Below are 14,364 nucleotides of genomic sequence, written 5' to 3' on the forward strand. Positions count from 1 at the left end.
TACACATGCGCTGACTACAGCGCACTGCCCAGTGCCTGTGTGTAGGGATACACATTGAGTGTTGTCTTACAGATTCAGCTGGCATCTGAGACCACATCTGTTTGAAGATTCCAGCTGTGCTGGTGAGGGTATAGCCACTTGGGCAGCTCTCCAACTTCCCTTCTGGGGACATTTTCTCCGTCTAGTCTGCAGTTAGAGTGTGAGAGCCTAGTATATACCAGAAACTACATGCAATTCCCTGTTGTTGAGGGTAGTGGGTTGGGGGAGTGGTTAGAGGCATAGATAATCGTTCAGATGGACTTCTGATCATCAGAGGCAATATATTCTCTGCAGAAGAGTTTAACTTGTATTCAGCAAGTGATGGTAGTATTAAGAATTTCACTTTCCGTACTCAGTTGTAAGCTTTGGACCACAAAGATTGTGTATGACTTTGGATCCCAGTGTTTAGTAGAGCTGATTGTACATATTAGACACTCTGTAAAGATTTTTTGATAAGAGTGTCTCCTTTAATTGCCAGTAACATTAAGTAAATGACAGCTTTTAATTTCTCTGCCTTCTACCTTACTTAACAATCTTTTGCTAGAGCTGAAGTTTTTTTCTTTGACAGTTCGGATTAAATGCAAAGAGCTTGTCAAGAAAATTGCCATCTACAAAAATCGATTAGCTATCCAACTGCCAGAGAAAATCCTCATCTATGAGTTGTATTCAGACGACTCGTCAGATATGCATTACCGGGTGAAGGAGAAGATTGTCAAGAAGTTTGAATGCAACCTCCTTGTGGTGTGTGCTGATCACATCATCCTCTGCCAGGTGGGCAGCAGGTTGGAGGGATCGAGCTGAATCCTCTTCATGTTTCCTCCAAGGATGGGGTACCCAACTCATGATTTTAAAAATGAACACTAGGAAGCGAGTCCCTTTCCTTCAAATTCAGTAGCTGTTCGTTGCTTTCATTTTATTGACATCTAGAAGAATTAGACTCTACTGGAAAATCATGGACCATAACCTGGAGAATACCTTTTTGTATTGCAAAGCACTTTGTTATCCTAGGATTATACATGTTTTAATGACTTAAAGTATACACTGATAGAAATGAAGATTGATTTTTGTTGTTGTTAACTAAACATGTACACAAGAAGTGTATGATATCTTTCTGTTATACAACAAAAAATGCCAGTCATGGGGACTAGATAAGGTTCAACAGACACTGATTGTGTAGGTATTTTTCATTCCTTACTTGCAGGAAGACGTCCTTGGGAGGGCTGGGAACACTTACTCTGTTGAATATCCATACAAGAGCTGGGTTTGCTTTCTAGGAGAAACGGCTACAGTGCTTGTCCTTCAGTGGAGTGAAGGAACGGGAGTGGCAGATGGAGTCTCTCATTCGCTACATCAAGGTGATTGGTGGCCCTCCAGGAAGGGAAGGTCTGTTAGTAGGCCTGAAGAATGGACAGGTGAGTGCTCACATATGTCTCCCATCAGGCTGATAAACTGTATGCAGACATAGGGACTAGAGTCATTATGACCCTGAGATGGTATCTCTGGGACAGGAAAAAGGTCTTCCTCCACCCCACATTCACCATGGGCACATTGGAAGGCAACCCAGAGTTTTATTTTTTTGAGGACAGCTTCAGGCCAAAGATGCAGTGACCCTTAGACTTAGAGCTTGCTGCATTCTGGCAGGGTTGGCACTGTGGCTTCTAGGCGGCCCATAGAGTAGTGGGTTTAATGGCACCTAGGAGATGGGAGATTTGTTAGAGGTGTAGTTTCAGTGGCCTGCTAGGGAGGGAGGTAGAGCTCATTCTTAGGTCATATCCCTCTTAGGGCAATGAAAGGATTAAGGCAGTGTGTTCTAGCTTGTGTTTTAGAGGGCGTTGGTCGTAAGGCTATTACTAGATATTATAAGAAAAACGGGCCCTTTGCTTGTATAAATGTGGAAAATGTAGGTTATACAAAGTTAAACAGATTTGTGTGTGTGTGTTCTTTGCTCAAAATAAGAAAAGTTCTAAGTGAGCTACATGGAAATTTTAAAGTGAAAATATAACTACATTAGCCTGAAAGCCAAGCTGTCTAGCAGATGGCTGATGGCTGAAGCTTGTCAGGCCTTTCCTGGGGACAGAAGTCATGGAGTATGAAATTAGTAGGGGCTTTACAGTAGCAATGCCAAAGGGGTGAAAAGTCTGCTTCTTTCTCACAGTCAGCTGTCACTTCCAGTGTGAGGCCTGAGAATGTGGACTTTGGGGGCAGGTCGACCTGGGGTCATGTTCATGCCTAGCTACTCACTAGCTGTGTGACCATGGGCAGGTCACTTAGCCTCTCTGAGGCTTAGGTTTTACACATGGGAATAATGCCTCATGTTTCAATGCTGTCAGAAATAATCTATAACTAATGGCTGTCATCATCCTTTTCATCATCATCATTATTTTGCTGTGGTTATACCAGATTGTCTTATCAGCATTCAAAGTAGCCTCTTCCTATGTTAGTTTGTGATTCAGATCTCGCTTGATGGTGTCTCCTAATCTTGAAGTTTGGGTAATGTTAACAGATCCCCAGTCAAGCAGACATTCAAGTGAATTTGTTGTGTCTTGGGCCCATCATTACTTTGGCAACCTCTGATGAACTGCACTTCTGATATCCTAAGGATAAGCCCCCGCTCCCGTTATTTTGATAAGTTCTTTTCTCTGCATGGAGCCTCTGTTGAAGTTAGTGGGAGTTGTTCTTGTAGAACACATGGGATTCCAACAGCCTGGCACAGTTCCAGGGTCTTGTTGCCATGGTGACTCACACTTTTTTTTTTTTTTTTGTTTTGTTTTGTTTTGTTTTTTTCTCTGAAATTTCGCCAGATCCTAAAGATCTTTGTGGACAATCTCTTTGCCATTGTCCTGCTGAAGCAGGCCACAGCTGTGCGCTGCTTGGACATGAGTGCCTCCCGTAACAAGCTGGCCGTGGTGGATGAAAATGACACGTGCCTGGTGTATGACATTCACACCAAGGAGTTGCTTTTTCAGGTGACATCCCACAGAGTTTCTAGGACGTAGTCCTTTGACTCCTCTTCTAGCTTCCCAGTCCCTACAGATGGTAGTCACCCTCTGGTTCCCAGGCAGGTCTCTGGAAAGAGCAGTGACATGTAGGGGTGTAGGCTTTGAGCGGGGGGACAGAGCCCAAGAGGCCACCTCTCTCACACATAAGCAGCAGGAGCTGGGTAAGCCTCTTTGAACTTTGCTTTCCCCACAGGTAAGATTGGCAAGCAATTCCTTTATTTCTGTTAACAATAAGTGAATAATAATAAATCTAAGTGGGGCATGTAATAGGCTCTCAGTGCATTAGTTAATGTGATGATGATTCTTCTGCAAAAGTGCTTCTTGCCAGTTGGAGGTCTGCCTATACCTATAAGTGACCTAAGATACAGTAAAGAAATAGGACCGGTTTTGTCATCTGAAAAGAAGGGAAGGGATGAGGGGAAGTCCTCCCTGCTAGTTATTTCACAAGGATGCTATAAGAGCCAGCAAAATGTAAACTGATTTAGGAGATAAGCAGTATTTACACCATTTGGTCCTATGGCTGGTAGAAGTGTGTCGCTGGAGAAGAGAGCCCAAAGGCTTCATGCCCAGCACCTGGCTTTCTGCCATACTCAGTGCCACTCTTTGCCTCTTTAGGACTTTTTTCCTCCTCTTCTTTATGATTTTTTTTTTTTTAAGATTTATTTATTTGACAGAGCACAAGCAGGAGGAGTAGCAGAGGGAGAGGGAGAAGTAGGCTCTTCACTGAGCAGGGAGCCTGATGCAGGACTCGATCCAAGGACCCTGGGATCATGACCTGAGCCCAAGGCAGACACTTAATTGACTGAGCCACCCAATCATAGGCACCCATATGATTTTCTTAATAACATTTTCTTTTCTTTAGCTTACCTTAAGGATATAGTATATAATACATAGAATATACAAAATATGTATTAATAAACCGTTTATGTTATTGGTAAGACTTCCAGTCAACAGTAAGCTGTTAATAGTTACATTTTTGGTGTTTTTTAAAGTTAAATTCAATTAATTAATATATAATGTATTATTAGTTTCAGAGGTAGAGATTAGTGATTCATCAGCGCTTCAGGACTTTTTTTTTTTTTAATTTAATTTAATTTTATTTTTTTAAATTTTTATTTATTTATGATAGTCACAGAGAGAGAGAGAGAGAGGGACAGAGACACAGGCAGAGGGAGAAGCAGGCTCCATGCACCGGGAGCCTGATGTGGGATTCAATCCGGGGTCTCCAGGATCGTGCCCTGGGCCAAAGGCAGGCGCTAAACCGCTGCGCCACCCAGGGATCCCCTCTTCAGGACTTTGTAAGGGGTCAGGGCCCATTTGCCTGAAGCAAGGTCCCCCCAAAGCTGAAACTCCTCTGTCTGGCTTCGTCAGCCACAACAGGTCTCCCAGTATTAATGGGCAGATCGAGATGCCCTTCTTAGGCCTCTTCTTTGTCCTTGGGAGCATAGTCAGCAGGGCAGTGGGGTGCTGGAATGTAGGGAGCTACTTCAGTTAGTTGGAAGTGCAGCCCGGCTAATGCTAGCCAGAGAGGACTCCAATAAATAACAACTTGCTTATATCTCTGTCAAGGAAGAGTGATTAAGGGGGTAAAAAAAAGAGCACAGGTGTTGTCTTTAGACAGACCTGGGCTCTAGTCCTGCTCTTAGTCATTTACTGTGTGATATCCAGTAAGTTAGTATGGTTCTCTGAGCCTAAATTTCTCCTTACCTCTGAAATGGAGCTAGTAAATGCCCCTTCACATAATTGGTATAAGACTACACAAGGTACCACAGTACCAAGCTCAGTGCCTGGTACAAAACAGGGCGCTAAATGTTAACTTCTCCTCTCCTCAGCCTCAAAACCACCTCCTGGGGGTGAGTTAGCAGGCCCCCATTTGTGAAGTTGTGCCAGAGCCCAGAACCATATAGGAATGGAAGGGCATGTGTCCTTCCCCATCCCCACTGAGGGTTCTGTAGTAGGCCAGGGAAGGTGGTTCTCAGACCTTGCCAGGAGACATAAACATTCCCAGATGTCTTTTTCTCCTCTCTACTGCCCCTGCCCTGTGCAAATGAAAACAGCTATATTGTTTTTTCTCATTATAAAAATAATCCATGCTCATTATAAAAGATTCAGACATTGTAAAAGATTCTAGGTAGAAAGGTATGAACATCTGCTGGTCCCTGGGGCTCCAGAGCTAAGCAGAAAACTTTGAGAGGAGGTAGTGGGAAGGGGGTGCCTCCCAGGGTGACTCTACAGTGAGAATTTTAAATGCAGAGACAATATATTATTTTCTAATATAAAAAATAACACTTGTTTTTATTATAAAAAACAGTAGATGTTCATGACTAAAAGAAAACTTCAGGCAAACAAAAAACATAGAAAATAAAAAGTACCCACAATTCTACCCACTCTGAAGCAATCACTGTTAAGTCTTTGGGACATATCCCTTTAAGTCTTCTATACATAGCTGTGTATACTCATTTTCTAACAGAAGTAAAGCCACTCTGCTCATTTTCTCATTATGTAATGGTTAATATTTGGGATAATAATTTTTTTCAAAAGTAATGGTTTGCTTGTTAAAGACAATTCTAACATAAACAAGTGCATAGAGGATTTGCCTCCATGCTTCTATCTTTTTCTTCTGGTTCCCTTCTCCTTGCTTTCCTACCATCCCACTATTAGCAATTTAGTGTGATTTAGGTTTTAAAAAGAGTGCTTGATTGAATGCAGGAATGGTGCTGAAGGCCAGGGTGGTTGTCACAGTATCCTCACTATCCCTGTCCCTCAGGAACCAAACGCCAACAGTGTAGCCTGGAATACCCAGTGTGAGGACATGCTCTGCTTCTCAGGAGGAGGCTACCTCAACATCAAAGCCAGCACCTTCCCTGTGCACCAGCAGAAGCTACAGGGCTTTGTGGTAGGCTACAATGGCTCCAAGATCTTCTGCCTCCATGTCTTCTCCATGTCGGCTGTGGAGGTACCACAGGTAATTGGGGTGCTTGCCAGGTCTCAGCAGTGGCAGGGCAGACAAGACCGGGAAAGCCAAGTGCCTCATTGGTGCATTGGGTTGGGGGATGGATGATGAGGAGAGAGGGAAGAGAGATGAGTTTCAACTATGATGTCATGAAAGGTACTCTGGACTGGAACCTGAAACCTTGTCTCTGCCCTGTACAACCTGTGTGTCTTTGGGCAAACAGCTCTACCTCACTGAGCCTCCATTCCTTTCTGATCCCCCTTTCCTGGTTGGGACAGGGAGGGTATTCAGAGTTGTCTGTCTTGAGACAGAGTGTGTTTCCCTGAGAGCCATACATAGCGCAGAGTGGAGTAAGCCAGCAAAGCTGGGAGTCCAGCAGGGTGTATGCACAGATGCAGGAGGAGGGTGGTATGTATGAAAGAAAGAGAATATGAGTGGGATGGGGAGGGAGTCTGGGGTCTTGTGAGCCAAGAAAGGAGCATGGGACTATCAGCACAAGTCCCTCAAGCTAGGAGGCCAGAACAGAAATGGGGGCCTGGGGCCCCCCTTCCTGGGGGAGGGCAGAAACACTGATGGGAGGGCAGAGATTGGCAATGCAAGTCAGGGCTAGCCCAGTGCCAGCTGTCCTGGCTGCCTGTGGGCTCCCCAAGTGAATCATGCTCACTGCCATAAAATAGACAAGCACAAAGGAGAGACTTAGCCCGCAGAATCCCATCCTCAAGAGGGAATCACTCTCAAACTTAAACAAAGTCCCAGGCCTTTTCTGTATGTATATGTAATATATGCAGAATATACAATTATGAGTAGACAGTTTTATATGAACATTGTTTTATATGAACATTTTAAACAAAAGTGGAATCTACTGTAAATATTGTTTTGTGACATTTATCTGTGAGTATTACTCCTATAGATGAAGCCTCAGATTTACTGTAATTCCTTTACTGAATGTGGACCCACAAACAAGAGATTTTTCATCACTGTCCTTTGTCACCACCTTTCAACTTAACCTAACATTTACATATTGCAGACCCATCACTTTGTATGAATTATTGGCTGTCAACTTGCAGTGTAGCTTTTTCTCTCCGCAGTCTACTAGAAGCATGGTTCCACATCAATAAATGTACTTTTCTAGCATTTAAAAAATACTAAGATGAATGTAGATTGAACTGTAGTTGTAAGAAATCATACAAAGATCCCGTGTACAACTTGCCCAGCTTCCCCACTAGTAATATTTTATAAAACTACGGCATAAATGAATTACCTGTGTAGGTTCATGCAGCTACCACCACCAACCCATGAGATCTCTGATGTTGGGTTGCTCTTTTATTATAACCACACCCAGGTCCCTGCTGTCCCCACCTCCACATTGTTTTTAATGACTGCTTTTTATCCTATCATATAGATGTTCCACAACTTAACCAGTACCTATTGTTTGACATTTACGCTGCTTACAGCTTTTTTGCTATTGTAGATAGCATCTTTCTTGCCAAGTCTTTGTAACTATCCCAGCTTAGCCCCTTGGTATGATGAATTCCTTGAAGTGAAGTTGCTGGGTAAAAGGCCATGCACATTGGAAGACTTGTAGACATGTTTCTGGATTGCCTTTCAGCAAAGCTGCATCCATTTTATGTTCCCTCCACACACTTTCCTTACTCTCTCTGGGTGGGGGTAGAGGGCATCAAACCATTTTATTGAGGGGCTTCAGAGGAGGGTTGAAGGGCTGGAAGGACAGTGAGATCCTGTGTCCTCAGCCCAGCTAGGATCTCCCCATCTTCATAGTTATGGAAAGCCTGACTTGGCTTCTTTTAAAGGGTGGGGCTGGGTCCACTCCCTCTTAGCTAATAGTACCCTTGTTATTCATTGTGCAGAAATTATTAGTGCCTAACACAGAGCAGTTATTCAATCAATGTTAGTTGAATTCATACCTGAGGAAAAGGAAAGAGAAAGAAAGAAGAGAGGGAGGTGGGTGGAAGTGGCAGCAGGAGAAAGGGCAAGATCCGGCCCCGCTGGACTGTTTCCTTGTAGTCCTCATCTGCTCCCCATCCCAACCCATGCACCACATCCACCAGAAACCCAATCTTCCTTAATCAAACAAGCTATGCTGATTAAAAGTTTTTCTCCCAAGACTGCCATCCTGACCTCAAGGATAAATGCAGTTTGCTGCTCCCTGACTTTGGCTGGCCAAGAGGAGCCGGAGGGGCGGCCTGGGGCTTCCTCTGCCAAGCCCTTAAGATTCAGAAGCCAGAGTCCCCATCCAGAACCCCTCCCCACCATGGCTTTACCAAGGCCATCCTGCTGATGCAGCAGGTCAGAACTGCCAAGGGTTAGGAAAGGCAGCCTCAAGACAAAGGCTATTTATCTGTTGCCTCTGCCTCCAGCCATCCTGTGGTTTTGGCCTAGAGAGGAGGGAGAAAGCATCAGATCCACTCTGGGGATTTCTGGTTTCCTTTCGAAATTTACATCATCTTGTGCAAGAACTGGTTTGTCAGGGCTGCCAAGTAGGGCTGCAAGCCCTAGTCAGGCTTCTTGGGGCGGGTGGTGACTTCATGCTTGGAATGCAACAGTGAGATAAAGTAGAACTCAGAGGGCATTTGTTCAGTTAGGATATTTTTAAAACTCCCACTCTCAGATTGTGCCTCCCAGGCAAGCCCAAATGTTAACCATTCATCATATCCTCGATTCTGATGTGCCTGTCCAAGTCCCTATCCCAGCCTCTTGGGACATTTAGCATGGCAAGAAGTTGTGCCATTTAGGGGAAAGAGCAATGGCTTTGAGTTCTGACTCTGGATCTGAACCAGCTGTGATCTTGAGCAACTCCTTTCACTCCTTGGGGACTCACTTCTTTTCTGTGCAGTGGGGTAAAATAATATACCTGTCTCTCAGGTCTGGCCCAATTCCTATTGTTATTGTTATTAGCAATCTTAAAGTAGTAAATACTACAAAACAGGATGAAATTGGAACAGCTGACTAAAGGATTTTAGAAAGGACAGCTCATTGTGCATGGGAAGTTTGAGAAAGCTTCCAGGAAGTGGTAACACTTGATCTGAGCCCTGAAAGGCCTGGGACGGCAGAGAGGAACAGCAAGGTTGTTTCAGATAGGGGGCAAGATAGGGGTGGGAACAAGCCTGGAGCATTGGGGAGATGGTGAGGAGCTGGTGCTTAGAAAATACTGTAGAGGTACTGAGCTTGTCTCTTATTTTACCCTGGTAGCCTGTGACCTGGACAGGGCATTTAAACAGAAGTCAATCAGTTTACCCCCAAAAATACATAGCTAGGATATGGCTTAGCTAGGCCTGGATTCTGGCTCAGTTGCTCCCCTCTCCATACCCTGCCCACCCCACTGAAGGGAGGAAAGGTAGGTGGAATGGTGTGGTAGAAAAGATGAGCACGCCAAAGTCGTCACATCTTGCTGTCAGAGGGCAGAATGGCTTAAAAAGAAGAAAAAAATCCTTCAACTCTAAAGCTGAGAAAATGAGACAGGAAAGTTCAAAGATAAAGGCCCCAAATGGAGAAAACAGCACTTCCAGGTCCACATTTGGGAACCATTAGCATGAGGTACTGGCTGATTGATCTCTGCTGCCCAGGAGAGATTCAGTTCCCTTCAGCACACTGGCCTAAAACAAGGGCAGGGCCTTTCGTTATTCAAGACGCCAGATCCAGCTCAGACTTGTTCTCATGTATGCGCACATACATAGAGCCCACACCCAAGAGCCAGGAAAATGCTCAGGTCATCCCAAGCTCCAGCCCCAGCTCTTCCCTGTGCCACTTCTGTACTGTATCCTCAGACTATAATCAAGGAGTGAATGATAACCTGCAACACAGACCTGTTGGAACAGATCCAAAAGCACTATGTAAACTTAAGGAGAGAAGTTATTAGGAACCATTCACAGATATCACAGTGAGGCAGCCCAATTTGGAAGGAGAGATGGCAGGAAGTTTCCTAGCTCCAGGGTACTAGGACAGTGTGCCTTTCTGGGTAACCTGGAGCAAATCACTTACCTTTCTTGGATAAGATGGTTTCTCAGCCCTCTTTATAAGAGGCCATCCTGGACCCTTTCCTCACAGTAATGTTCCTTCCTCCAACATAGACTGAGGGCCTGCTAGGGGAGGTAAGTATAACCCCACCACTGCCCTCAGGTTGTGCCCAGACTTGTGGGGGAGATAGGCTTGTAATTACAACACAACTGAGATCTGGATAAAGGGCAAAGAAAGTTCAGACTCTTTTTCCTTGAAGGGTCAGTGAAGACTTTCCAGAAGAGGTGACATTTTAACAGGATCTTCAAAACCAAATAGGTACTTTCTAGAGGGTAAGGAGGAGCAGGGCATTCTAGATGAGGGTATTATCTTGTGGTAAAGCAGACCTAGAGGTGGGGAAAGCCGCTGGTAGAGGGAAGGACAGGCAAGACATGATGCTTTTGGTGATGAAAGGTGGTGGCGAATGGAAGGCACATGGGATGGGAAGTATAGTGATTAATCTTTATAGTGTTGCTCTGTGCGCATTTGTAATTAAGTCAGTGGCACACATCTGAAGTCAGGCTTTGTATGAATCTGATTCTTTGCATTACTCTGAAAACAATCTTCTTTCCTTTTGATGAAATCCTGCAGTCTGCTCCAATGTACCAGTACCTGGATAGGAAAATGTTCAAAGAAGCCTACCAGATTGCTTGCTTGGGCGTGACAGACACTGATTGGCATGAGCTGGCTATGGAAGCTTTAGAAGGGTTAGAATTTGAAACAGCAAAGAAGGTAAGCATCTAGTCAGCCTGAGCTGGAATCTCGCCCATAGAGGGTCCCTTGAGGAGGCAAAAGGGACTCCAGGTGACATATGAAGAGTCAGACACATACCATAGTGATCTCTGGATATAGACTGGCCTAGGTTCAGATCTCAGCTCAGTCACCTTCTGAGTCTGGGCAGGTAACTCATTCCTAAGGTTGCTCATTTATAAAATTAGAGTGATGATTGGCCTCATCCTCACAAAGTTCTAAGGGTCTAATGTGATAATGTCTATAAAGCCTGATACAGGAGAGACATCTGATAGATTATAGCTGTCACTCTTATTAGCTAGCATTTATGTAAAGCACCCAGCTGAAAGCCTGGTACATAATAGGGACACAATTAAGGGTAGCTTTTATTATTGGTATAAACACTTACTGGTATTAGCCATTTATTACTCAGTGCTGTTTTTCTTTGTACCCTGCTAGGTATGGTCAAAGAGATGGTCGAGCTCTCTGATTGTGACAGCAGTGTCACTCTCCACATACCTTTATTGCCTTGATCATAGTGTCATTTCCTGGCCGGTATACTAAAACTACAGAAACTGGCTGACAACTTTTGCCCCTTTCCACACATCAGAAAAAGCCCAGCTCTATCTGAGTTGGGTTTTCATCTAGAACCTGAGGTGGGGGAAAGGAATGATCTTCAACTCTCTTTCCTCTATTCCTCCCTTTCCCCTTTATCTTCCCATGGCCAATTAATCAAATACTCATTCGTGCCTACTACTGAGCATATAGGGAAGGAAGTGCAGGAGTGTGTGATGTGTGCTCCATGCTAGGTCAAGACTTGTAGGCATGAAAGGAGAGAGGAGCCAAGGCCAGATACTAGCTCTGCTGTTTATAGGCTGGATGACCCCAGGCCAGCTTCTTCTCTCATAGGCTCCATTCTCCTATGTCTGAGTGGGGATGGTGAAAATGCTAACTGCCCTGCCTTCCTGACACAGGGTCATTAGACTTAACCACCACGTTGTAAAAGGGCTTCTAGAACTAGAAGTGGTTATACAAATGCTAGCTGTTATCAATTTAATTATATCTTTAGATCGACTGAGTGTCGGTAATAGAGGAAGGCTTTAAGAATTCTGAGGTGGGAGGAAACATTCTCATGGAAGGAGCTTCCCTCTCCTACCCCTTCCCTCAACAAAATGCTAGGAGGGATAAAGAATAACAAAGTATACCCTAGACTGTTTTGTTTTCAGCCTGGAATGAAATTTAAAGTCTTCCTTATAGATTGTCATCTCCTTACACCTAAGAACTAAACACCTACCTCATCTTACTTCAGCCAACATGGGGTTGGGTACTCAGCAAATATTTGAATGGATTGAAATAAAACTGGAATAACCCTTCATTTGTTTACCATTAACTCCCAGCCTGTATTCCACAAACACTCCCTGAGAACCGAAATTATTGTATTAAAGCACAAGATTTTGACTGTAGACTAGAGATTGATCATTTTATCCGAATCCCAACCCTCCCGGCCTTTCTTTTTCTGCTTTGCCAAGTTACTCAGGCACAGAGGAGGTGGAGGGTGGTTCCAGCAATAGGCTGATGTTTCCAGTAGATGGCAGAGGAGAGCTACTTAGCTCCCAGGACACTGCCTGAGAGCCCTGCAGATGCTTCCCTGTTCCCACACTTCCCTCTGCTGAGGTTATTCACCGGCCTCATGACTCTGACCACTCGACCAGGGCACCCCTGACTCTGCAGAATGTGTGAGGGTCGAAGGAACTCAGAAACAGATTTCTCAAGGTGGCAAATCCTAGAATCCTAGCAGAGCAGAACTAGAAAGACCTTGGAGAAGGTATTGCTAGTTTGCCCCTTTCTATAAGGCAGATATTGGGAGCCTAGAGGCAGAGATGAAGTAAGTTCAGGGCCCCTCAGCTGGAAAATCTCAGAAGTAGGACTGAGATCTGGAATACTCCTTTCCTTTCTGCCCCTTTGCTAGACATTCCAGATTTTCCCTTTCCTTTTGTTTTAAGGAAGCCCAGATCTAGATGGTAGCTTATAAGACCTCCAGCAAGGAACACAGGTATACTCTTGGCCTTCTTCTGCTCAAGTGATGCCTATTTTACCCTTTCAAAGAATTCCTCTTCAGGAATATGCATTTGCCATGTTCCTCTTCTTAATCCTGCCTCTGCCACTGCTGGTGCTCAGACAGTGAATCGGTGTTCTCCAGGGCACCTAGTTCTTACCTGTATAGCTCTTAGCTCATGGAAATTCAATAGTCTGTTTAATCTACCTGCCTCCCTTTTAAGAACATGGGCTCCTGAATGGGGATGGGGACAGGTCATATTTACCTCTGGATCCTCAGTCCCTGACAGGATGGCTGGCCCTGCAGGATAAAAAGATGAAGTCACCTTGTGGTCATCTATAAAGGCAGCCAGAGGCCAGATGACTTGCTCATTTCCTCAAATATTTCGAGGATGGAGGATGTCATGCAATGAAGTAGAAGCTGCAAGTGGTCAGGGTGATTCTTCTGCATTTCATATTCTAAGGTCTTCTGGACCTGCTGCCTCCTTTAGGTATGTCAGCCCATTTCAAATGGGACATTTTAAAGCAGCACACTTGAGTATAAATGTTGACAGCAAAGCCACATGAAGATCAGCCTGACATGGTAGTTTATATTCCTTGAAACCCCTTGCAGAATCAGAAGGCACCAAAAGAGACTTTGCTAACACCAATCTTCTGAGGAAGGTTGCCTAGAAACTTCTAGAAGCCTATGGGTTAAAGTCTCTGGCTTTACTGTGAGTCCAGGCAAGAGCTACACTTTTAGGATTTACATAAGAGTTTGCCTTCCAGGGACTTGGAGTGATTTATTCTCTAACCTCCCCTCCCCTTCCAGAAACCATCTTTATTCCTTCTCAACTTTCCCCTCCTCCTCTTCCTCTGTGCTGGTACTGTGGGCTCTGGGTGCCCTGTATTTATGCACTGTTGGTAAGCAAAGCTGTCTCCTGCTTTCCATCCCAGTCACCAAGATGTATAGCAGTCTTTGCTCAGTCAGTACATCTCCCCTACTCCCACTCCCATGACACTGCCTTAGAGTATCAGACCGCCCTGTTCTTCTCTTTTGCATAGAGATTCCTCCAAGTGGGCACCATCACAAACTGCAGTATCACAGTTTTGTTTTACCTAATCCCAAAGTGATTGATGCAACCAGGACTTCTTTGCTGTTCTTTGTGTGGACTAATCCCAGGGATAAAGCCGTGCCTCACTGGGTGGTATAACCCCTCTGAACACATGGCGATTAATCAATGCTTGCTTCTTTTGCCTCTTTACTGGCTCACTTTCTAAAGCTTGACTTCCCACCCCCAGCCAATCACCCACTTTTGAAGCTCAGAAGGCAGCTGATTTCATTCTTTTATTTCTTCCCCTGTAGGCCTTCACCAGAGTACAAGACCTCCGATATTTAGAGCTCATCAACAGCATTGAGGTAAAAGACAAAATGTTCTTCCTTCTCAAGAAAGCACAGACTCACTGTCAGTGGCTTATAGGGAGCTCTTCTAGCAGGCAAGAACCTTGAGGGGCACATAAACAGAGCCTACTGATGTCTGAGCATTTGAGCCACAGCCTTGCTCTGGGGGTACAGAGTACCATGGGGCGGGGAGA

At 44.7% G+C, this 14,364-nt stretch overlaps 1 protein-coding gene across 4 annotated transcripts in view; it reads left to right on the top strand.

Annotated features, from left to right (window-relative positions):
* Positions 1–14,364, top strand: part of IFT122 (intraflagellar transport 122) — a 71,299-nt gene that overhangs the window by 31,775 nt on the left and 25,160 nt on the right. For all 4 annotated transcript variants that reach the window (XR_005988930.1, XR_005988929.1, XM_041762004.1 and 1 more), the window contains exons 11-16: positions 608–810; positions 1,314–1,451; positions 2,841–3,005; positions 5,806–6,003; positions 10,597–10,737; positions 14,135–14,188. Coding sequence is in view for 2 of the 4 variants with exons in the window: in XM_041762004.1 (XP_041617938.1) it covers positions 608–810; positions 1,314–1,451; positions 2,841–3,005; positions 5,806–6,003; positions 10,597–10,737; positions 14,135–14,188 (899 nt within the window). In the remaining 2 variants the exon portion in view is untranslated. The remainder of the gene's footprint in view (positions 1–607; positions 811–1,313; positions 1,452–2,840; positions 3,006–5,805; positions 6,004–10,596; positions 10,738–14,134; positions 14,189–14,364) is intronic.

Source organism: Vulpes lagopus, chromosome 7, assembly GCF_018345385.1.
Source record: "Vulpes lagopus strain Blue_001 chromosome 7, ASM1834538v1, whole genome shotgun sequence".
NCBI classification, from domain to species: Eukaryota; Metazoa; Chordata; class Mammalia; order Carnivora; family Canidae; genus Vulpes; species Vulpes lagopus.